Below are 22,291 nucleotides of genomic sequence, written 5' to 3' on the forward strand. Positions count from 1 at the left end.
GGCGTGCTACAAGTAAGCCCAGCCCCCCCCCCTCGGGCTCTCATGCCCCCGGGGCGTTGCTGACAGAGATATGCAATACTGACACTGGGGGTCCCAGCTGTTTCAAGGCATGGTTACAAGCGGGCGAGGGCCACAACTGCCCCCATTGCGTAGGTACCGCGACCTGGGTCAGGTGGTGGGAGTACGCGAACGACCAGTATCGTTTTCTAGGTTGGACGTCGACGGCGCCGCCCACTCGTGGGGGCTCTGGTGATGATGGCACTGGCGATAGCCCTAGCGATGATTACCAGCAACGGGGGTCTTTAGCGGCCTTAGTGATTGTATCGGAATATGGTTGTCAAGGAGACGGGTCTCCTTTTAGCGTGGGGGTTTCGGTCTGGCTGCCCAGCTTGGAGGGTTTGGTTCAAGAATGAGTACGGTTAGTAAAGTAGTCCAAGTTATAAAAATGGAATTCAACTTGGAGGTTCTCTGTGCCGTCAGTGGTTGCAGTGGAGCAATTCGATTCAGCCCTGTGAGAAACGGCAGGGTGTTGAACCTTCCTTCCCACAACCTTGGTGGGCTCGTGGGCATGCAGGGGTCTGTTGGTCGAGTGGCCCCAGACTGGCAGGTGCGGGTCCACTCTGATCTGGGTCTTGGCGGTCCCAACACCCCAGTCACTCCCCGCCATTCCAACTGAACGCCAAACCTGCAATCGCCAACTCACCTCGGTCTATGAAGTCCATACCTCAAACCAATTGACGTGGAAACCCAGTGCTTTCAAGTTTGCATTAGTTAAGTACGAGACAGGATAATCCAATCCCAATCGCATGCGACGGTAAGCTTTATTTTGCTTCCCGAGCGGTGTGTTGTCCGCCAGCGAGCAGACCATGGTTCAATTCACGGATGCAAATGGCAAAAAGGCGAAAAAGCGGTGGCTGGTCGCCCAACCACCCGCACTCTGGCTTTGAGCCTGTGTCTGCCCAACCTCTCATATCCCATATCTGACCACCATGAATTAATACCTCGCTCCTTGATCCTCGGCATGGTGCATTATCCTCCTGCATCATCAATGCATCATCGTTTTGCGTTTTGAATTCTGTTTGGGCAATTGGCCGAGTGGTTCCTGATTTGTGTGGTTCCTGTTTGTGTGGTTCCTTCCTGCCCTGGTTTTTGTCTGCTGTCGTCGTCTGGAGGAAGGAAGGAAGCATGAACTCCCACTCTCACTCTCACCCTCGCCATTCCCGAAATTCCCAAAACTCCCAGAACTCTCAGAATTCGGACCACTTCGAGTTCGATAATGTGGAGCAGCCCCGTATGTTTGCTGCCTTGAAGGAATCCCTACTTTTCGAATCTCGCTTTGTTCATTAACTATCTTCTAGAACACCACCTACAGCATCCGTCCCAGTTGAGACTCAGACCTGATTCGTCGTCTCAGCAGCACCCGCAAACGCAGCAGACGCACCAAACCGCCGAACCCTACACTCCATCACCTCCCTCCCCATCAGAGGCGGACGTGCACGGCCAAACCGGGGTATTTGGCCCTCCCATCGTCGCCCGATCGTATGGGCGTCCCGTCGTCGTCGAGGGTCCCTACCGCCGCGTTCCCAGCCAACCCCCTCTGCCCGCCTACCACCCGCCCACAATGAATCCCCCGATGGCGACCGACTTCCGGGACGACCTGGCCCGGATCGAGGGTGTCATCACTCCTGGTGTCGACAACACCCCTTTTATCCAGTACGCCATTGAGGCGCTCCACCGGGACCGGGACCGGGACACCGGCTATTCTATCGACGCCTCCGGCAGTGGGAGTTCGTCCTCCGGTCTTCTCCTTGCCCCGGGCCATCGCCCTGAGTCCTACCAACCGAGACCCGCCGATCAACAACCCCCTGCCCCCGCCCCTTTACCATCTCGCCCCGCGGTTGCCCATCCGCATGACGAGGACCCTCACCAGCTACCGCGCCCCTTTATCCCAGGCGCTCGAGAGTCGGCCCATTCTCTGGCTGAAAGCCTACTGAAGAAGGGGCCGCGTCCCGCCCAGCCCCACGAATGGCGACCCGTCGGAAAGGACGAGCTCCTCACCAGCGCCGCCGATGTGCCCCTCCTAAACTTCAGACCGTGGCCGCTGCGGGCGCCAGCTTTGTTTGTTTTCATGACCCTGTGCGTACTCATGATCGGCGCTCTTATCCTGAGCGCCGTCTATTCGCATCTCCACCATGGCCTACTCGAGTGGGCCACCATACACGGCGGGCGGTTCTTTCTGTTCCGTGTTCTACCGCAGCTGATAGGGGCATGTGTGCTCCTCTATGCGCAGTTCCTGGTCACAACCATGTTCCGGATGCTGCCATTTGTGAGGCTGGCATCCGAGGCGCAAGAAGAGCGGGAAGGCGCCCTCTTTCAGGAGCTGTACCCGTCGTTCCTTTGGCCGCGGTTGGTCGGCCCGTGGAACGTTTGGGTCCCTACCCTCGTTACTTGGCTGATGAGCTTTACGATCCCCCTTCAGAGCTCGCTCTTCACCCCTATCCTGGTGGATGGCACTTGGGTATGGGCTACCGTCCAAGGCGTGGCCTGGACCCTTGTGGCACTCTACTTGGCCTTGTTGGCCTCTACCATTATCGTTTGGCGGTACTGGGCCGGCTTGGAGAACACCGGGCTTATCTGGGACCCTCGCTCCCTCGCCGACATCGCGGCGCTCGTCTCCGAGACCAACACGGCCGACGACTACCGCGGCACCCAGCTAGCGCGCGGGCGTGATGGCATCCGGTTCGCTCTGCGCCACCGCGCCGCCGACAGGCTGTGCTACTGGACTTGGAAAGACGGCCGCCATGGTGTCTGGCACACGCTCGGCAGTGCGATGGATGAAGCCAACTCGCTCCTACCCACCGCCGACCGCGCGGGTGGCCAGCGCATGCAGCGCCACAACGAGAAGCAGCCCTACCGCGACGCTGAAGCCGAGGTAGACGCAGACGCGGACCTCGAAGCCTCCCCCACCAATACCATCGCCCACCGCAGGTACCTCCCCTTCGCTCTGCGTACTTCGCCTCTCCTCTTTGCAACCCTTACGGCGGGCGCTATTTTCGTGGCCATTCTCGTCCTCACATTCCATCCTTCTACCCGCCTCACCGGATGGCTTCCCGCCCACTCTACGCGCGACCCCACAAGCGGGCGCCTTCTCCCCGGCCGACTTCCTCTTCGCGTTCCTGCCCGCCCTGCTCGGCACTCTCCTCTTTCTCGCCTTCCAGCCCCTCGATATGCACCTGCGCGTCCTCCAACCCTGGGCCGCCCTCACTGCCACCCCCAACGGCGCCGCGGCCGAAGTCTCCCTCCTCGCCGACTATGCCGCCTGTGCGCCGGGCGAGGTTACCTTGTGCGCTCTGCGCGACGGCCACTGGCGTGTCGCCGCCGTCTCCCTTGCCGGGTCTCTGTCCGTGATGATCCCCGTGCTAGGCGGTGCCAGCTTCATGGCGCTGACGACGTCAATGGGCAATGGCGAGGGCGAGGTGCGCATGTTCGCCAACATGCCCGCCTTTGGCGTCATGCTTGGTTTTCTACTGATGTACGTCGCCGCCCTGGCCTCCCTGTTGCCCGCGCGTAAGGCGCTGCGCATGCCCCATGGGGTTACTTGCCTGGCGGAGGTGCTGGGCTACTTGGTCGGTGCTGAAATCAGAGAGGAGGCCGCCTTTAAGCGCTGTGTTAGTCGCCGCGAGATGGCGGGGCGGATGGGTGTGGGACGGGGCCTGCCTGCCGCCATGCAGTCGAGGTGGATGTTTGGGTTTGAAGAGGGCGCTGCTGGCAGTGCGGATGGAGAGTTGGGGGTGAGGAGAGTGAGGCGGTTTACGGAGAAGAGGAAAGTAAGGAAGAGCCAAATCCGGCGGCCCTTTGTGTGAAGAGATGGGGGGCAATGATGATGTGGCATGGCTTGGATGACATGGGATGACGGGATGAATGGTGGCCGGTTGGGACGGATGGTCCATGATTTTGTGTTTCTTTTCACATCTATGCATGGCGACGGCGAATTTGTGTGGTTTACGGCGTTATGAGTTACGGATCGAGCGGTAATGTTTTGAACGTTGTATGTATGAGGTAACGATTCCGGGTATTAATGTTTACCTTGGGAGAGAAGGGCGGGATCATGTACAAAAATACCAAGACTGCATCTACATCGAAGACGCTAATTTTGTTTTATCCTATTCCTTTTTATCAAAGTAAAACGACAGGGTTATACACACCGCGTACACAGTATGATTCCAACTGGGCCACATCAACCAGATCGATACTTGCTTCATCGAACCTCGCACCCCGCCATCCATCATGCCATGCTGTCTCACATTGACATGTCCCAGCACCAGCCCTGCGGCGCCGGATCAACGCACGATCTCATCGCTCTCCCTCACCTTCTCGATCACAGACCTACGTAGTGCACGCATACATAGTACATACATACATACTGCATGGTCGATCCATGCGTCCCCATCCCCCGCATTATCGCCGCATGGTAAACAACCGAGCTAGCTGGGAACTGGAGCTGGAGCTGAGCTTATAATAGTCCATCCAGCCAAGCATTCCATCCCTCGCTTCCTCCCTTTCCACCCACCATTTGCCCATCATCCCCGCCCCGCACTTCACCGAGGAGTCTCGGAGTTTACTTAGGTACCTACCTCCTTACCCCCGCCCAACTAGTTATGGAACTGACTGCTTGTGTCAGCCAGTCGGTCGGTCGGTCGGTCGGTCGGTCGGGCTGAACCACCGACCGCCGAGTTGATGCCGCCATCTCAGACACAACACATACCGACGCGGGGATGATGCAAGACAGCGAAAGAAACAAACACGCGTAGGCGGAGGGGCGGGGGCGGTGGGAATTTGGGAGCGAGGGAGGTCGGTTTTTCGAGGCTCAAGCTCCCTCCCACCCTGCCACCCACCGAGTTGAGAGTTGAGAGTTGAGAGTTCGACCAGACTTTCTTTCATTCCTCTGTTTTGGCATTGCCACGGTCAGAAGCACAAGCACAGAGAGGTGTACACAAGAGGTCATTCGATCGGTGTCATTCTGCCCACTGCCCCAAAGTGAAGTAACGCACGCAACTATCCTGCCGCACCATCCGTCCAAACCGCGGGATATCCCATCCCATTCATAACTCCTATCCCTCCAAACCCACAAACCAGCCAACCCAGAACCCGGATATAAAAAGGAATCAAATTACATAACCTCATACCGATAGCATCATCCCGTCATAATCATATTGCAATCCCATTTTCCTAGCCGCCATGATCGTAAGCCAACGCGTAGAGAGGGGAGAAAGAACAAAGGAAATGTCAAAATGAAAGTGGAAAAAAGGGGGTGGTAGGGAGAGAGAATGGAAAGAGAACGGAAGAACGAGAATTTTGAGTGACTGAGACCTTTCCAACCAGCGGTTCCTGTCCCAATCTCCAGGAGAAAGAAAAGTCCAGCCTAGGAAGCAGGGAGAATGAAAAAAAAAAAAAAAAAAAAAAAAAAAAAAAAAAAAAAAAAAGAAGAAGAAGAAAAAGAAATATGAAAAAAGACCACATGTGCCATAAACGAGAGCGCAAAGCATCCCAGGCCCTCAGAGCCAATAAACGGGGGTCGGGGGCAAACTCCAGCAGCTTACGCCTTCCGCCGCAGGAGGCGCCCAAAGAACCGACCTCCTTTCTCCCCTTCCTCAGCGCCCTGCTGAGACTGGCCGCGGCTTCCCTCCACTCTCAATTTCTCCCGCGGCAGATCCATGCTCACGGCCCCTCGCGCCGGCACCGGCGCTGCCTCGGTCGCAGCGGCGGACCCTCCCCATCTATACCTCGCGGCAGCGTTCAGCGTGCGCGAGATGCCACTCCTGCCGCCCCCGCCGCTACCCCGAGCCTTCGCCGGGCCCTGCACCGCACCCGCCGAAGGAGATACCGCGGCCGTAGACGGCCCCTCGTCGCTCACGCTGCGCTTGTGGTCTACCAGCAGACCCTTCCCCTTGTCTCGCCTATCTTGTGGGGAAGGAGGGTTGCTGTGATGGACCAGCCCATGCATGAGCCGGCGCGCAAAGTTCCTCGCTTCGCTACTAGACGGCCGGGACTTTCCCGACTCGTCCTCATCGTCCGTGTCGTCCTCAAAGACGGACACATTTGGAGGGGACGGGAACCGGATGGCGGGCAACGGCGGGAGCGGACGGTTGTAGATGTCGGCGGGGGTCGGCGGTGGTGGTGGGAGGGGTTCTTGCGCCTGCTCCTGGCGTTGCGCCCTGGCGAGGTTCGCTAACGAAGGCGAAGAGCGGGTTCCCCTTTTAGCCAGAGACAGGTTATGTTGGCTGGCCTCTGGGGCCGGGCGTTTCTCCGGCTCGAAGGGGTATCGTGGAGATTCGGAGGACGAAGATGCGCCGGGAGGCGAATGCGGGGGTGTAGGGCCAGGACTCCGGAGAAGTAGTGGTATTGAGTCGGAGGAGCCTGCCGTGAGGGAACTGCCATGCACTGAACCGGCTGCTTTTGTCGTCCAGACGCTAGGTCGGGACGTCGTTGGTTGGTTGCTCCCGTCGGTGACGCCACCTTGTGAGCGCGCTGGGAACGGGAAGTTGGGAGAAATCGGAGAGGGTAGCAGTCCAGACTGCTGTGGTATTGTTGGTGGTTCCGATAGAGGTACGCGAACGGGTCTCACAGAGATGCTTGCTGATGGAAAGAGTGTATAGCAGGCTTTCGGCGGGGGCCTTGGAACCTGAGGTCGTTTTGGGTACGGCCCAACCACGCGTTTATCCTCCTGGCCGCTCTGGCCCCTTGGACTTGGCGGGCCGTGTGTCGTTGGTGAGGCATCTAGTGGCTTTGCTAGTGGTTGATACCCGGTAAGGTTGGGACGCGCCCAGCGGTCCGCTTCCTCTATCTTCCTGTCCTTCGCGCGCCACTTTTTCCACATTTTCACATCCGTCGCTGGGGGTTGTTGAAGGTCATCCTCGGTTGCAGAGACGTCGGACCCGTGGTCTTCTACCAGCGGTGGCGGGGAGGATTCGGACTCCTGGGAATCGCGAGCACCTGGCTGTTCTTTCCGATACGAATGAACCAAGTCCGTACGAGGATAGGAAAAGTTGGCGACGCAAGGTATCGGTCGCTGGACCTCGCCCGTGCCTATGTTGGTGTTCGTCTTGGACTTCTTCTGAAGCATAATGGTTCGAAAAAGTTGGGATGATGGTGAAGTAAAATAAAGTGGTGGTGGGGCCGGACAGACAAGCTCGATGTGGAAAAGTGTGGTAGAAAGAAGCAAAAGTGAAGGCGAAGTAGAACTGCTGCAACCCTTGTAACGGTGTGAACGCGCCCGTGGGGAGCAATCAGGATTAAATTATGTCAAGGTATCCTAGAGCCATGCATCCAACCTCAAGAGCTGGCTGTAAACACAGGGGGCGATATTGCAGGGAAACGCCACAGGGAGATCGGCGATCGGATGGGGAGGAACATAAACATCCACAGAGACGCAAGGAATGGAGTCGGATATCGAGGAATGTCTCAATGGAAGGAGAAGTTGTACGTGTAATAAAAATGCCAATGTCATGCTGACCAAGGGGGCGATGACTCGAACACACCTTTCCGCCACACGTCGGGCCACCGTCCGGTATGCCATCACAAATGCAAAACACTCCTCTTAGCGGAGTGCATGAGAATGTACATCAGACGGTGACCTGCGCTCGGACTCGGCCTTGCCGTAGCCCACCGAGTCCACAAATGATGCACATGACGTATGGCAGCACAGGGCCCAAGGTCGCCGCAAAAAGCAATACTTGAGATCCACGGAGGGTGCCGGAGGGTTGCTCCATCGAGGTCGATGCGTTACCGAGAATAAACCGCAGAAACGCTTTGGATAATAGAAGTTTGATCGGTCGGCGGGACCCGGGAGACACCGAAAGGCGGGCAGTGAAGGTCGTCGAGGTTTGTGTCCATACCTAATCATAGGTAAGGTAGGTGCCTAGGTAGCTTAGTAGGCATGTACCTACATAGGTTCCATTCTCCAGCACACGGCCGCAGGGCGTGCTCTAGGTAGGGTGAACCCGGTCTCTCAAAGGAAAGGTCTAGAAGTTTAGTTTCGTAGCAAAGCAGGGAGTCCCAAGCAGGCGCAGCGAAGGGCATCCATCACTCCCTGTGGCTATTGTGTTAACTCGGGGTTGAGGGAAGGGTTACTGAAACCAACTCCAGGTGAAAGAGATTTCATTCAGGAAGTAGAGGGCAGGACAATGCCACCGACAGGTAGGCCGAGACATTGCGCAGGGCGTCCAAGAAAGGTTGGTCCAGACTTGTTTGTCACCTTGCAGTGCCAGAAGCAACCAGACATGTACTTGGGAACCTCCTTGGCGAGTTGTTGTTGCACCCTTGACCCCGCGTTGTCGATCTCCCGGGAACGCCAGAGACGTCCCTTGACTCGCTGTCGATCCAATCGGAACTGGCCGGCCTTGTGTGACTAGCCACAACAGGGCGACTGGGGCAAAAGATGGAAAGCCGTTGGAACATGCTTTTCCCTGCCATTCGAAGTTGTTGATAGAGGAGGAACAGGGAAAGACGCAAAAAAAAAGAACGAGGGAAGCTAAAGATGGTGAAAGAAAATAGGAAAAAAAAAAAGGCACCGGGACCGGAGTTTGATGATTGGCGCTGCTTGTTTGCAAAAGTTTTCATATGGAATCTCGCATACTGTTTGGTTTCCGTTGTTGGAAAGAGGCACCATGAGTTGCCCGCAAAAAAACAAAAGCAATCACTCCCCCGTCTTTCGGGACAGGGAGTGGGTCCCAAGTAGTCGGGCGAGCCGGGGTTCTTTCCCCGGACAAGCTGAACTGCAAGACCCCGCCTGCAACTGCCGGAACTGCGTCTGCCTGTCTCTGCCCTAATCCGATTTGGAAATGCGGCTTCCAATTGAGTTCCGATTTGGAGAGAAAAGTCAGTCCGCCTTCCCTCATCGAGTAACCGCCTCAGTAATTGGTGTAGACTGCCCGAGAGTTTCACGCGGGTCGAGTGCAGGAATGGTGTGGGTCTAGCGAAGCCGGGAATTGATAGTGAAGCTGCTTCATCCCAGGTTGAGTTATCATTGTGATCAATAAAACGCAGGACTGATTGAAATTTTGGAGAAACAAAGTTTACGCTGTAGGTCCCGGGTTTGCTCCCCCCCAGGTGCTCACCTAGTCATGCAGTACTACGGGGCAGTCAAACCCGTCTGGCGCATGCTGCAGAGATGGTCGAATGGAATGAATGAGAAACGAAGCGAGAGAAGAACTACAAGGAGTTTGAAAGAGAACCCGAGATTCGTAGGAAGGGGGCCGGAAAATATGAAGTGTACCTACCTAACCAACCATTCGAGTGTCACTACCAATAAGCATGACCCCTTTCCTACCGCTCTAGTTATTCCCATGTCGTTGCCGTGAATGGGTGAGGCTCAAACTCCATACGAGATACTTACTGTGTAATCCAACAAAACTACAAACACCCCGCCGTGTTCTTATAATTCCGATGGTTTGATCGAGTGTATAATTCGAAACACAGAAAGAACACAAGCAACCAGAAAGAGCAGCTAAGATCAGGACACAGCCAACAGTCACAGCAATCTCCCGGACACAGACCCGACATCCCAGAAAGCGCCACAAGTGTCGGCTACGACACCACCTCAATTACTCCCTATATCCTTGTCAAAACCCGAAGCTAGCCCTACCACTGGTTGTGGTGTTGTACGATCCGCGCTGCAAGACGGAGAAAAGAGATTAAGACTGCAGCCCAGAACAAGCCCAGACACAAAACGCCACAGCTGTATGCAACCCAAAAAGACCCTACCCGTTGTATCGCTGACCCAAAAAAGCACCCGTGAACCGTGCTTAGTGTAACCTATCACCCGCTCGGAGTTGTGTACCCAGGCCCCCAGGCCATGGACCGTCCTTTACCATAAGATGCCATGCTACCCGTAACAAAAAAAGAGAACCCATTCCGTCGGATCGGATATCCCACCGATCTGGTCTGGTACCACAGCCAAAAAAAATTGGGAGGAATGTATACGCGCGCTGTCGCAGCCTGCCGGTTGTCGGCGGGGGATGCCCGCCGTCAACCACCCCTCATCTCGGAATTCGACCTGGCCCCCTCGCTCTCCGTAGTGTTGCAAAGCGTTGACGCGCCGTCCCCTTCGTGTACGAGACTAACTTCAGTCCGCCGTATCATTTCGTGATAATCCTCAAAGCCATCCTCATCATCTCCACCCCCCACGTCGGCGTGGTTCCTCCGTCTTGTCGTGACACCGAACACCCTCTGGTCACGGATGTCCGTGAGCCCAATACCAGCGTCGCCGCCGGCAGGGGAGGGGCGTAGAAAGCTGGGCTGCCGCGGCCGTTGCAGCCACAGTATCTTGCCTCGTAGCGCGGGGCGAGCCTGCTTCGCCGCCGCGCCCGCGCCCGCGCCTGCGCTGCTCGCCACCTGCCGACTGGCACGGGACTGTGACAGTACATACCCCACCTCAATGTCCGGGTAGAGGTAGGGCCGATTGATACCCATCGATTCGAACATGGCGGGGAACCACAAGCGGCCCAGTGGCCAGAGGGCCGGAATGGTGGCTGTGACGATGGCCAGGTTGACCTCGACCGTGTTTAGTGTGTAGCCCAACGAGTAGTGCCTGTCTTCGGGTGTGAGAACCCACATTCTCAGGACATAGTACAGGCGAATCACGCTGGTGACAGTGACACTACAGGAGGGCCATGACTTGTTAGCCAAATCAAGATACCCCAAGGATGGCTCGTGTCGGAACTCACAGTGCGCCGAGCGCAAAAACTCCCAGCAAAGCAAACCGGATCCTGTTGGATAACTTTATACTCAGAAAGGCGATGAAGGGAACCACCAAGGTCATGATGTCAGTGAGTATGTTGGTGGATGCGAGTGCCACAGTAAAGTAATCCCCCCGGATGCAACTACCATGCCTGGTACCAAGCCAGACATAACTGACCGGCTCGCACATGAATATTGTAGCGGGAAGGAAGGCGAGCACTTGGGCCAACAAGAAGCCGATCAGGGCATGGCAGGCGAGACGAACAGATCTTTTCGTGCCACCAAGCCTAAGAAGAAACAGCAAAGCCGAGATCTTCACCAGGACGAGAAGAGGGGTGTAGAAGACGCGGTTTAGGTATGCCCAGAAGGCCCCCTGATTCCACGGGATGTTTGGTGGGAGGTCGGCATCGTGGATACCCCAACACCCGGCTCGTAAGACTGGGGAACCATGTTAGCAACGTCCTGATTCTCAGTTGGGTTGCACTTCGGAACTCGGTTGTCGTACACAACGTCGCAAAGACAGCTTGCGGAACACCTAGCACCTAGATATAAAACTTTTAGCTAAAAGATTTGAGTGGTACGAAGCTTGACAACATACAGCAGCTAGGAAGATCAACCAGTCATCTGCATTTCTTATTAGCAAACCTACTGTACCCGTGTCAAGTCTTTCCTTGCTCACCCAGTCCCAGTCCGGCTGATAAACGCCTGCTGTACACCCTGAGGCCACAGGCCGTCAAAGCTAGAGCAGGGGAGAAGACGAGCAGAAAGATGCCAAAGACCTGAAAGCCGCTGTAAGGTACCGGTCCTGGCGGGTTTACTGCGAATGCATGTTTGGCTTCAGGGAACTTAGACATGCTGTTGCCCCTCGGTGCGGTTTGCAGCAAGCACTCTCTGAATCAGTATGAGGGAAGTCGCCTCCATGAAAGGCAAAGGGATGGAGATTATCACCGTGGTTTGTAGTTTGGACAGTTATCTGGGGAAAAGAGAAGCCACCCATATGTCAAAGCCAGATAGGGGGTTGCATCGGATCAGTTGAGCGCTAATGTTGATCCCCTGGGTTCTCTTACTATGTATGTACTTGGTATATGTGCTAAGACATGACCAGAAGCTCAGCAGGGGTTCTCGGCAGATGCAACCGGTGAAGGGTTCAAGGGAAAGGAGTCGCTCCCCCGGTCATGGTCACCGTGGTGACCGGGGTCTGCGCCGCAACCTCAGCGGTCGAAACTTGGGAGTCCCAACCAGAGCCGCTTTGGCCCTTGCTCAAGCAATGGGGCTATTCCCCGCGTGGAAAATTTGGAACCGAAACCGTTAAGGCGATCTTCCCACCCCTGGCAGGGGGCTCGTTCTTTACTGGTGTCGGGGGGACGAAACGCTGGGTCGGGGAATTGGTTCCTCGAAGAGGAAAGTCAACGCAATCCTTACAACACAGCCGGGAGTCTTTTGGAACACGTTCTCGGGATTGTAACCTCGGGCCGTGAACTCGACGGGGAAATTACATCTACACTTGGTATAGAGGTACCAGGCAGGGAGGTCCTTCCAGGTTGTGATCAACGGTAGCCGAGAGAACTGAGGCCTGACTTTCCAGTTTTTTACACAGCAGGTGCAACCGAGGGAAGTGAAGGCACAGACCCTTGAAGTCGGGAGCTCCTGTCAGTTTTAAGAATAGTGCCCACCGGGCCTCCCCTTCTCCTCGACTTCCTGCCGTGCTCAAGTCGGAAAAGAGCCGCCTTAGACCCATAAGGGAACAATTGGCAAGGCCTTTGGCATTAAGACCCTTGGCTAAAATACGGTGACCTAGACAAATACTTGAGCGATATTTTTCAAGTTGCCTCTTTCACATAGAAAGAATTCGATGTAGTCACTTGCTTTGCCTTTTGGAACAAGGGTTCCAAAATGGCATTCCTTTGTCTAAAGTTTTCGGAGCCGGGCCGGCGGATTTGCGTAGTAGTTCCCGGACCGGAGGCCGCACAATGCCGCCTTTTTGCCAACACCGCCCTCGGATCGGTGATTGGTTGGACCCACACTCGGCTCCGGCCGGCGACCTGGGCCGAGCCGCTTAGCCGAGTTCCTGGGCCAAAGGTTTGTCGTGCGTTGTGGTTGCGCGAGGCTGCGTGTAATCGTCGTCATTGGAAAACCAGTAGGTACTGTAGGGCATCGCACAGTCCACGGGAATGCAACCCCGGTGTATATGCCATTGTCGGGGTCTTTGCGGCTGCGACGCAATGTCTAACCATCGTTGAGCTGAGGAGCTGAGAGAGGGTGTTACAAGACTCGTTTTGGCTCAAGGACACTCGAGAAACAACAACGACCGGGGCAGCAAGAAGAGGGTGTGAAACCCCTGCCAGAACCGCCCTATCGGGAAAGCTGGGTCCCTGAGGCCGAGTTGCGATTGGCAGGGCAAGACCCATTGTTTCGTCACTTTATGTACTGCCAACTCAGAGCTTCCCCTCCATGAAGCCCTCCTCGTCAGTGGCCCAACCCCCTCGCTTTTCCCTGAAGGATCAAGTTCAGCCCGCTCAGATGACGATGGCGGCAATCTGATGACTTTGTTTGGGGCGCGAAGAGAGGGCCTCTGGCCAAGAAACTTGGTATTGTGTAATTGTGTAAGAAAACAACAGGGGTTTGGTGAATTGAAAGAGCTCAATGAGAGTGCTGGTATTCGCAGATCTAGAGGCTATCAAGGCTCAATAGACAGAAGAATTGCAGATTCTGTCTTTGATGCGAACATCAGCCTGATTCATACCCTTTCAGCAGGCTGCACTCTGAAAGCCCAGAGAAACATCTTGCCGTGTCGGAGGGAGCTGAGGTGCATCAGTGCGGCCTTAACTGATTTGCATATGGGCCCGGCTTACCCTTGTTTGGGCGGGATATGTAGCCATCTATATTGGGGGCGTCTTATCATCTCATGGAGGTATTTTCAGCTTCCATAGCCTCGTACTGCTGGTCAGGTTTTTAATTGAGCCATCACCGCTTCTGTGAGTTCCGTTTAGTTGTTGAATAGAAACAAACGGCAACAGATGCCAAACACACCAAGGAAAGAACCACCAGCTTACCTACCTCCAGCAACAGAGCACATTCAGGCCCGTGCACCCGCTAAGCTTTAGCGCCATCCCCTGGTCGGTTGCAACTTTGCTACCCATCGGCATCTCTCAGCTCTTGACCGATCTTTGAAATTCGCCAGTCGCCCAACAATCAACAACAGCTCCAGGAACCTGTTGAAGCTTCGGCGGATTGCACCCTCGTTTTAAGCCATTGGAACCCGAGTATGCCCTGCGCCAGCAGCCAGGAACTCTGCTTCCACAGTCCTTCATTTTGCACAGCATAATAGTTCCCGTCGCGGTGCTGAGGTAGCGGTGAGTGCAACGAATGGAGCGAAAGTTGGGAGTGTTTTGGCCGCGAAAACCGGTCGGGCAGCCAGCATCGCGAAACCAAACAACGCGGATCTGGGGCGAGATGCTGATGTGACTACCACCCAACAGCTTCACTCTTTTTGTCGCAGGACCCGACGAAACTGAAAAATCACAGGCGCTAGATGCCCTGAATACGCGCGACCAGTCACTCCTTATTCTATTTTCGATTTTTTGGCGCTGCGGACCACCTGCACGCCGTAACGTTATCCGTCGAAGCGATTTTTGGTCTCTTTGCCAGCCACGCACTTTTCGTGTCCCGCCTCCCGCATTTTCGCACAGCGCCCAACCACTGCCACTTCCAAGCTTGCCTTTCCAAGTTGTTTGGAGGCCCCTGTGTAATTGCTCGAGAGCAGGCTCTTCCCCTCCATTCTTCCATTCTTTTCCGCCATTCTGTCTTTCCTTGCTCTGAGGAATTACGGAACTTCCCTCTTTTGAGATACCAACCCCAGCTTTTTCCAGGGTGAGTGAGTTGTCCTTCGGCTGCTCCGCACATCCAAGCTCCCGACCTACCCTGCACCTCCCCGCGCCCCATCCCATACACCGCCAACATCTCTCTAACCTCGCCACGCACACAGCACCGGGCTGTAGCAGCAAAAATCACGTCACCACTACGTGTGGTGACTGTTCGCCTTGTCTTCCACACCAGCGCCCGCTGGTGCTTTGGGAGGCCTTGCTGCTGGCAGTCAAGAAGCGTCGTCCCCTCGTATCTCCAGCGAGTTCTACGACCACCCGATCACACCCGTCCAACAGCGCCAGCGACGGACGCTTCCTCGCCGACAAGACACCGCAAGCCCCCGATCGGAAGATAGATCGCCTACCCCATCTTCCCAACGGACTCTCCGCCGGACCCCCCGCTTCTCAGCCAGCCCCAGTCCCAGTCCCAGCCCCCGCCCCCTCGATACTACACCACGTCGGGCCCACCTTGAAGCGGCCACTGTTGGCATTACCCCCCGGCCGCTCTTCTCGACAGTTGGCGGGCCTGCGCAATCCGGACCGGCCGAGCAAGTATTCCACTCCTTTCGGCGGCAGCTCTCCCAGGAGCTCAGCGACGATCCCGAAGAAGCGTCGACCTTTCTCCCGTCGTCGTTCAACCCACACAGCCAGCAATACCCCTCCTCGACAACACCCCAGCCTCACCCGGCCGTCCGGCTCTCCAAGAATACCAAGAGTGCCATCCTCTGGGCCCTCGAGGAAGCACTCCGGAAGCCGCACCCTTTCTCATCCGATCCTGTTGAGGAGAACGCTTCGATGGCGGATCTTCTCGCCGGTAGCGGCGGCCCTCCCACGACCAATGGCCATATCACATCCTCTTCCCGGCCAACTGCACCTCCGGCTCAGACTGGATCCCCGCAACAAGTAATCCGTGGCCCTCGCATGATCATGCGCGAGCGAGCAGAGCGCGAGGCCAGGCAACGAGCAGAGAGGGAGCAGATGGAGCGAGCCCGCGCAGAAGAAGAGGCTCGCTTACTTGAAGAGGCACAACGGCGGGCGGCTGAACAGAGACAGCCCGTTGCTGGCGCTGCTCCAGGCGGCGACATACCCACAGACCCGGCTACCCAACGCCGGCAACAGCGTGCGCAGGAGGCGCAATCGGGCTCCCGAGTCTCCGCCGGCATGCCTTCGGCTTCTATGCACCATCAATCAGCCACCGTGCCACCTCTGCGCCCAACTAGAGTGCCGGCGACTGCACAACCCCCACAAAACCTCGCCGCCACGCCTCAACCCGGCATGAATGCATCGGCGCCTGTTCAACCAGGCGAGCCGTCAAACCAGGGCATGGGCTCCACCCGTATTAAGAATACGTTCCCCCATGCCTTTGAGCGGTGGGAAGCTCTCTCGGCGCATTGGGAAGGCATGACCAGCTTCTGGCTCCGGAGGCTCCAAGAAAACACAGACGAGGCCGAACGTAACCCCATCAGCACGCAGCTCTCTCGGCAGGTTGCCGACCTCTCGGCGGCTGGCGCCAATCTCTTTCATGCCGTGGTCGAATTGCAGCGGCTCCGTGCCAGTTCCGAGCGTAAATTCCAGAGGTGGTTCTTCGAGACCCGCTCAGAGTTGGAACGGAACCAAGAGGTGAACGCGGTGCTGGAGACCCAGATGGAACACGAACGACAAGCCAGAGCCGACGCTGTCCGGGTCGCTGCACAGAGCGACGCCGAGAATATCAAGCTCCAAAAGTTGGTGAGCGAGATGCGGCGGGAATTGCTCATTTCCAAAGAGGAAGCTCGCCGCGCTTGGGAGGAGCTCGGCCGCCGCGAACAAGAAGAGCGCGACCGTACCGTGTCGCTTCAGCAGGGGCACCCGACGGTCGTTGGTGGCGTGCAAGTCGTACCGATGACCCAGACCATACCCAGTCGGACTGCAAGCCGGCACACCCGCTCGACCAGCCAAGTTGCCGATACCTCGGACTACATGGCCGGCCAAGGAAATCAATACCCGGCCTATACCTCTGCGCCCCAGCCGCCCTCTTCGGCTGCTCCCGCCAATGCCGTGCCACAGTCACCAGCTTCAGCCGGCGACCAAAGTAGGTACTACCAGCAGGCCGAGACCGCCGGCAACGACGCAGGCGACTACGGTGCGGAGTCCGAAGCAGGGTATAGCGAAGGTGAATATATGATTGATGCGAGGGGGAATTACCTGATGGACGAGCACGGCAACAGAATTCCGTACCACAGCCCCTCCACATCGCCGAGCCGCGCAAGAAGATCGGATGCTGGCGCTGAGGATTATGAGACTCCGGCGCCGCAGCCACCGACCAGCTACCCTCCATCCAGCTCACACTGGGCGGGCACGCAGGCGGGTGCCCAGCCAGGAGCACAACTAGGTGCAGCCGAGTACGCCGGCCAAGGCTTTGCCGCACCTGGCTGGGAGCAACTGCCCCGACACCACCACCCCACCAGGCTCAGCGATGTCATAGAGGAGGACGAGCGAAGCCGCACGTCGGTCAGCCACGTGAGCCGTGCCTGAGTAGCCGCTTGACTACGACTGGCGGGCTTGTGCGTGTGCGTGTGCGTGTGCGGACTTTCCAGCAACAGGGACCGGGTACGATAGGCCATCGACCGGGGCACCAACCAGTACGACACCATGATAAAATGACAAACGGTTCAGTAAATCACGACTTACATCTTGTCGGCTTAGACTTTTTCCTCTCTCGGCGGATCGGGCCTGGATGCGTTTCGGGTTGCATAACATATCGGCAGGCGGCTTGCTTTGGTTCGGCATATGCGTCAACGTTTCTCGGGCATTTTGCCTCTCTTCTTCTCTTTCCTGGGCGAGGTCGGCCAGCTCAAATCCAGACCCCCCATGGCCCGGTTGACCATGGGCCCGCGAGGCTTCTTGGGAAACATCTCTTTTCGAGACGACGTTGCCCGACCGCGTGGGACCCCTCGGGTTTCGTGTTTTCTTTCCGGGCTGCACCGACGCTGAATCCAGCGCCCCGGTAGATAATGCAGATGACAGATGACGGACGACATGTGTTTGCCATTACGACTTCGGATTCTTCACGGCATTTGTGTGTTTTGATCTCATGTTTCGATTTTTGTTGCTGTTTTTTTGGGCGCGGCGTTTCTCTCATGAGAGGAAAGGGGGGTTGGCTTGGGGGATGCATTCATTGTTTCTTTTCTCACCTCTCTTTATCTACCCCCCCTTTTATTGGACTTTTCCGCGTTTCGAGGTCTGTTGCTGGCATCAAGCTCCCCCTTTTGCGGGGCACGCTTCATGTGAGACCCGGCCGGAGCGTGAAGAGGAGGGGGGGCCCAAAAGTTCGATATTGAATATTGGGGGACCGTTGGAGTGGCCATGATGGATAAGAACGCCTTGTTTCATGAATCGGAACGGATAGACGACATCGGCACGGCTTGGCATGTCCTACTTTGACTTGTTCGAAACACCACGATCGGGCGGATCCCGGTTCCTGCTCGTTCGACACTCTTCTGGATGGCCGGTTGGGTTTTTCCTTTTTGTTTTGCGGCGAAGCGTTGCGAGGGGCGCGGAGGAGGCGGGATAGCGAGGGTAATCGTAATGTGGAGGTCTGGGGGAGGTGTGTGGTTTTGTTGTTTGTGGTTTGTGGCGAGCAACGCTGAGTCGCGGGACGTGGGAGGGGGGGCTTTCTCTCCTTCTGGCAGGAATGCAACCGGGAAAACCAGGGTGGAAGGAATCGGGGATGCCTTGTTGTACTTGTAGGGAACTTGATGGAATGAATGGAACGATTTGGCATGCGCAGTTTAGGTTGAGAATGTCGTGGCTTGGTGCGTTCCAGTGAGAGGAGAGCTGGGGTCCTGGTTGAGGAAGTGTTGCATGCAGCATGCCGGCTACCAAGTTGATTGATATGTGACGGGAGGGGTGGCCTGGACTCAGTTGTCGGGCTCGTTCGCATGCCCCCAGGTCTCTCGAGGTGAGGATGGCGAGGAATAAATGAACCCAGCTGTGTGAGAGACTGTAGTTAACTGATGAACCGCATTTCTATATTTATTTATCCACCACCCAATTCATGTCTCTGAGGCCGGGAAACCCATGTCATCGATGACGATTCACATGTCTCCCTTACAGTGTCTTTCCCTGTTCGTGTTCGTCTGGTGCGAGTCGGATCTGGTGACCCCCTCGAGAAACAAGGTGGGGTCGGTGACCCCGGCCAGGCCGGGCCCCTGTATTCACTCCACTGTTAGGTCGCCAGTCACTTTTGCCGAATGGGTGGGCGGCAACGACGACGGCAACGGCAAGCTTCATCACACGCCCGAGAACAACGGAAAGTATTTTTTCTTGAGTTGACTCGAAATTCTCAGTCTCGTAATACCCAAAAGTTACAACATTTGCATTAAAGTCAAGCGTACCCTCTGAATCGGTCGGGGGTCTCACTCTCGGATTATTACGAGGCCTAGGGAAGGAAGGAGACGGCGTGAAAAATGGCGAGTGTTGCGGTTCCTTTTTCTAGGTATGTTTTTCAAGGATTTTTTAATTATTTTCCGTAGGGGGATACTCACTCCATCGTTCTCATCCGTTACTGGGACTAAATCCCTGATGAAGATTTTCATCATGTCTCTTGCTAACATCGCCCAGGACTTCCCTCCGGGGATTGGCAACTTCATTGCCATTACGGGCTGGGACTATACCCTCCACCTGTCTAACAGGCGGCCTGAGATTCTCATCCAGCTTTGTCGCAGGTGCGAGGCGGGCTCGAGCTCCCGCTGAGCTAGGACGGAGGCGACGAGAGGCCGCGTTAACGAGGGGTTTTAAGAACAACGTCAGGGTCGAGGGCTCGTTGCGGGAACCGCCTTCTTTCGCGTTTGCCTTTGAGTAAGTCTTCTCATGTACCTGGCTTTGGGGACCCTAAGAAGGTTAAGAGGAGGAATTGCTGACACTCGCGCAGCATCGATGGTGTTCTGCTTCATGTCGCCAAGCCGATCCCTGGGGCCACCAAGGTCCTCAAATTCCTGAACGATAACAATATCCCTTTCATTTTGCTCACCAACGGTGGCGGCAAGCACGAGACGGAGAGAGTCAAGGACCTCGAGGCGAGACTCGGCGTGGAACTATCGACAGATAACTTCGTTCAGTCCCACACGCCCTTCCAGGAGCTGCTCGAGGGACCGAACAGCCTGCGGGACAAGACCGTCCTGGTAACGGGGTCCGACTACGAGAAATGCCGCACCATCTTCAAGGAGTAAGTCTACCGTCCCCGCCACCTTCCAGCACAAACCCAATCCTAACTACCCACCAGATATGGCTTCCAGAAACGTCATCACCCCCGGCCGACATCTACGCCGACCGACCCAACCATCTTCCCCTTCCAATCCCCCTCTCCCTACACCACCCCCCTTCCCAACCCCTCCCCAAACCCCTCTACTCCCACCCAGGCCCCATCCTCAACCCCGCCACCCTCACCTCCCACCTCAAAATCGACGCCATCTTCGTCCTCAACGACCCCCGCGACTGGGCCCTCGACCTACAAATCATCACCGACCTCCTCCTCTCCCACGCCGGCTACCTCGGCACCTACTCCCCACTCAACCACACCACCCACACCACCACCACCACCCCAACGCACCCCAAAGAAGCCCATAAAGGTCAAGGAGGTTGGCAAAACGACGCCCAACCCCCCCTCTACTTCAGCAACGCGGACCTGCTCTGGAGCGCCGGCTACCACCTGCCCCGGCTGGGCCAGGGCGCGTTCCAGGCCGCCGTGGCGGGGCTGTGGCGACGGATTACGGGCGGGGCGGAGTTGCGAAGGGTGAGTATTGGGAAGCCGTATCGGGAGACGTATCGGTGGGCGGAGAGGGTTTTGACTAGGGGTGCTGTGGGGGGGGATGGGGGTTTGGGTTTGGGTTTAAGTTTGAGTGGGAGTAGTGGGAGTGGGGTGGGGGCGTTGAGGAAGGTGTATATGGTGGGGGATAAATCCCGGAGAGTGATATTGCGGGGGCGAATGGGTATCGTAGTGAAGGGGGGGCGGAGTGGGTGTCGGTGTTGGTGAGGACGGGGGTGTGGAGTGCGGAAAGGGGTGGGAAGTTGGAGGGGGTGTTTGAGCCCAAGGTGGTGGTGGATGATGTGATGGCGGCGGTGAAGTGGGCGTTGAAGAAGGAGGGGTGGGAGAAGGGGCCGGTGGGGGAGGAGATGAAGTGATGTTGGGATAGTTCGGTGAACTTTAAGGTGGAACGGGGAGAGTGTATATAGATAACTGTGAGACAGAAGGGATAGACAAGGCGAGGTATAGAGTCAGAAGTATTAGAGGTGTGGAATTGAGTTGGGGGAAATATTTTGGAAATATTCTTAGAATAGGCTCTAGCTTTTTGCTTGTCAATGAAGGTAACATGATGTTCTTAAGCGTCTGTGAGAGGGACGGGGTATTTTCTCAGAGTGGTGAATTGTGTGTGAATTTTGTGAAAAATTCAGGATACCTTTTCATGCGTCGTTCTCATTCCCTAGCGAATATAAACAAAAGCTTTGAGCTCCTGAACCCAGTCACCCTGATTGGCTTGGTGGTCTAGTGGTATGATTCTCGCTTAGGGTAAACCCTATAGCTTAGCTTGCGAGGAGGTCCCGGGTTCAATTCCCCGGCCAAGCCCCATTCCTTTTTCTTTTTGCACCGGGGATCACTTACATTCAGCTTGACGGTGTTGAAATCGCCGCGAGGTGCGACGCTCGGGCGAATAGGCGCAACGGGTAGTTCGGGGTTCGGAACGGATGCAGGCAAGCTCGGTCGAAATCGAGCACAAAGTCACACAACAGTGGTTGATGAGGACAAATGGGTTTGCTGTTGCCACTTTCTAAATCGCCCCGATCTACATCCACCGGTTTTGGTCTCTTACTGGGGACTCGAAGCTCACGTCTGACATCATTGTCATTCGTTTGATCGCCAACAAGCACTGGCCGGTTGTCGTTTGGGAGGAAACCATCATCCTTCCTTCCCGGACAAGGTCAGTATATGTTCTTCCTGTCCGCCACCATCCACCAACGCCTTCCCAATTCTGCCGAGTGGATCGCCAAAATCCACCGCCAGGCCTGCCACGTCGTCTACATTGATGTGTAAGAAAGAGAGTTTCCGATTTAACTTTTTTGTCGACCAGTGTGAATCATCGGTATTTACGACAACTCTCCCGTGTTTGCGAGCGATGTAGAATGACTACTCTAGTCGTCTGCGTTTTGACCCAGCAAACGAGATTTTCAACATCTTTTGGTTCAGATTGTCGTGAGCCGTGAAGCTCCTTCGAGAATCTAAGCGAGCAGCGTGACTGATTCTGGTTGGCGTATCTATATTGCCATCCACTTCACAGCGCCGCGGTGGTGACTTTGCAGACACCCTCAGCCGCTTGGCATCACACAATTCCCAAAACGGAGATAGAGAGTAAAACTCGGTCGGCAAGAGGTTTCTGGGCAAACCCAGACCGTCCTGGGCGAGGGCGGCCGTCAAAAGTATACAGTGCCGTCCGAAGAAAGTTCAGGTATATCCTAGAAAGTCTGAGACCCCGGTTCTGCGGCAGGCCGTAAACTAAGGTTAATACCAAGCTCTCTGTGTCTCCGGCAATGGTATCTGCTGTGGTAGCAGGGATAATCTACTACAAATAGCCGGGAGGTGGCCCAATTTATGCGCTGCTATTTTCGTGGGGCCGTGTGTGCCGTCCACGCCGCTTGGCGAGTCCGCGGCCGGGAAG

General features: G+C 56.1%; 5 protein-coding genes and 1 non-coding gene across 6 annotated transcripts; 4 read left to right on the plus strand and 2 right to left on the minus strand.

Annotated features, from left to right (window-relative positions):
* Nucleotides 1-1,276: 1,276 nt before the first annotated feature.
* On the plus strand, nt 1,277-3,863 carry CHGG_06313 (uncharacterized protein; the record flags this gene model as incomplete). Its single annotated transcript, XM_001222407.1, has 3 exons — nt 1,277-1,291; nt 1,373-3,067; nt 3,219-3,863. 3 exons carry the CDS (start codon nt 1,277-1,279, stop codon nt 3,861-3,863), a joined length of 2,355 nt encoding a protein of 784 aa, XP_001222408.1.
* Nucleotides 3,864-5,596: 1,733 nt separating this feature from the next.
* Nucleotides 5,597-7,123, minus strand: CHGG_06314 (uncharacterized protein; the record flags this gene model as incomplete). The annotated part of the gene is made up of 1 exon (XM_001222408.1): nt 5,597-7,123. The coding sequence occupies one exon, from the start codon at nt 7,121-7,123 to the stop codon at nt 5,597-5,599; it is 1,527 nt and encodes a 508-aa protein (XP_001222409.1).
* A 2,903-nt stretch (nt 7,124-10,026) lies between these two features.
* CHGG_06315 (uncharacterized protein) lies at nt 10,027-10,819 on the minus strand (the record flags this gene model as incomplete). The annotated part of the gene is made up of 2 exons (XM_001222409.1): nt 10,027-10,657; nt 10,725-10,819. The coding sequence occupies 2 exons, from the start codon at nt 10,817-10,819 to the stop codon at nt 10,027-10,029; spliced, it is 726 nt and encodes a 241-aa protein (XP_001222410.1).
* A 1,811-nt stretch (nt 10,820-12,630) lies between these two features.
* CHGG_06316 (uncharacterized protein) lies at nt 12,631-17,114 on the plus strand (the record flags this gene model as incomplete). Its single annotated transcript, XM_001222410.1, has 5 exons — nt 12,631-12,816; nt 13,179-13,340; nt 13,807-13,853; nt 14,597-14,607; nt 14,794-17,114. The coding sequence occupies 5 exons, from the start codon at nt 12,631-12,633 to the stop codon at nt 17,112-17,114; spliced, it is 2,727 nt and encodes a 908-aa protein (XP_001222411.1).
* A 2,064-nt stretch (nt 17,115-19,178) lies between these two features.
* Nucleotides 19,179-20,762, plus strand: CHGG_06317 (uncharacterized protein; the record flags this gene model as incomplete). Its single annotated transcript, XM_001222411.1, has 5 exons — nt 19,179-19,306; nt 19,392-19,439; nt 19,513-19,806; nt 19,864-20,373; nt 20,579-20,762. The coding sequence occupies 5 exons, from the start codon at nt 19,179-19,181 to the stop codon at nt 20,760-20,762; spliced, it is 1,164 nt and encodes a 387-aa protein (XP_001222412.1).
* Nucleotides 20,763-21,112: 350 nt separating this feature from the next.
* Nucleotides 21,113-21,205, plus strand: CHGG_11366. Its single transcript has one exon. It is a non-coding gene; the product is annotated as a tRNA-Pro (tRNA).
* The last annotated feature ends 1,086 nt before the right edge of the window (nt 21,206-22,291 follow it).

The sequence above is a fragment of the Chaetomium globosum genome, genomic scaffold, assembly GCF_000143365.1.
Source record: "Chaetomium globosum CBS 148.51 scaffold_3 genomic scaffold, whole genome shotgun sequence".
In the NCBI taxonomy this organism is placed as follows: domain Eukaryota; kingdom Fungi; phylum Ascomycota; class Sordariomycetes; order Sordariales; family Chaetomiaceae; genus Chaetomium; species Chaetomium globosum.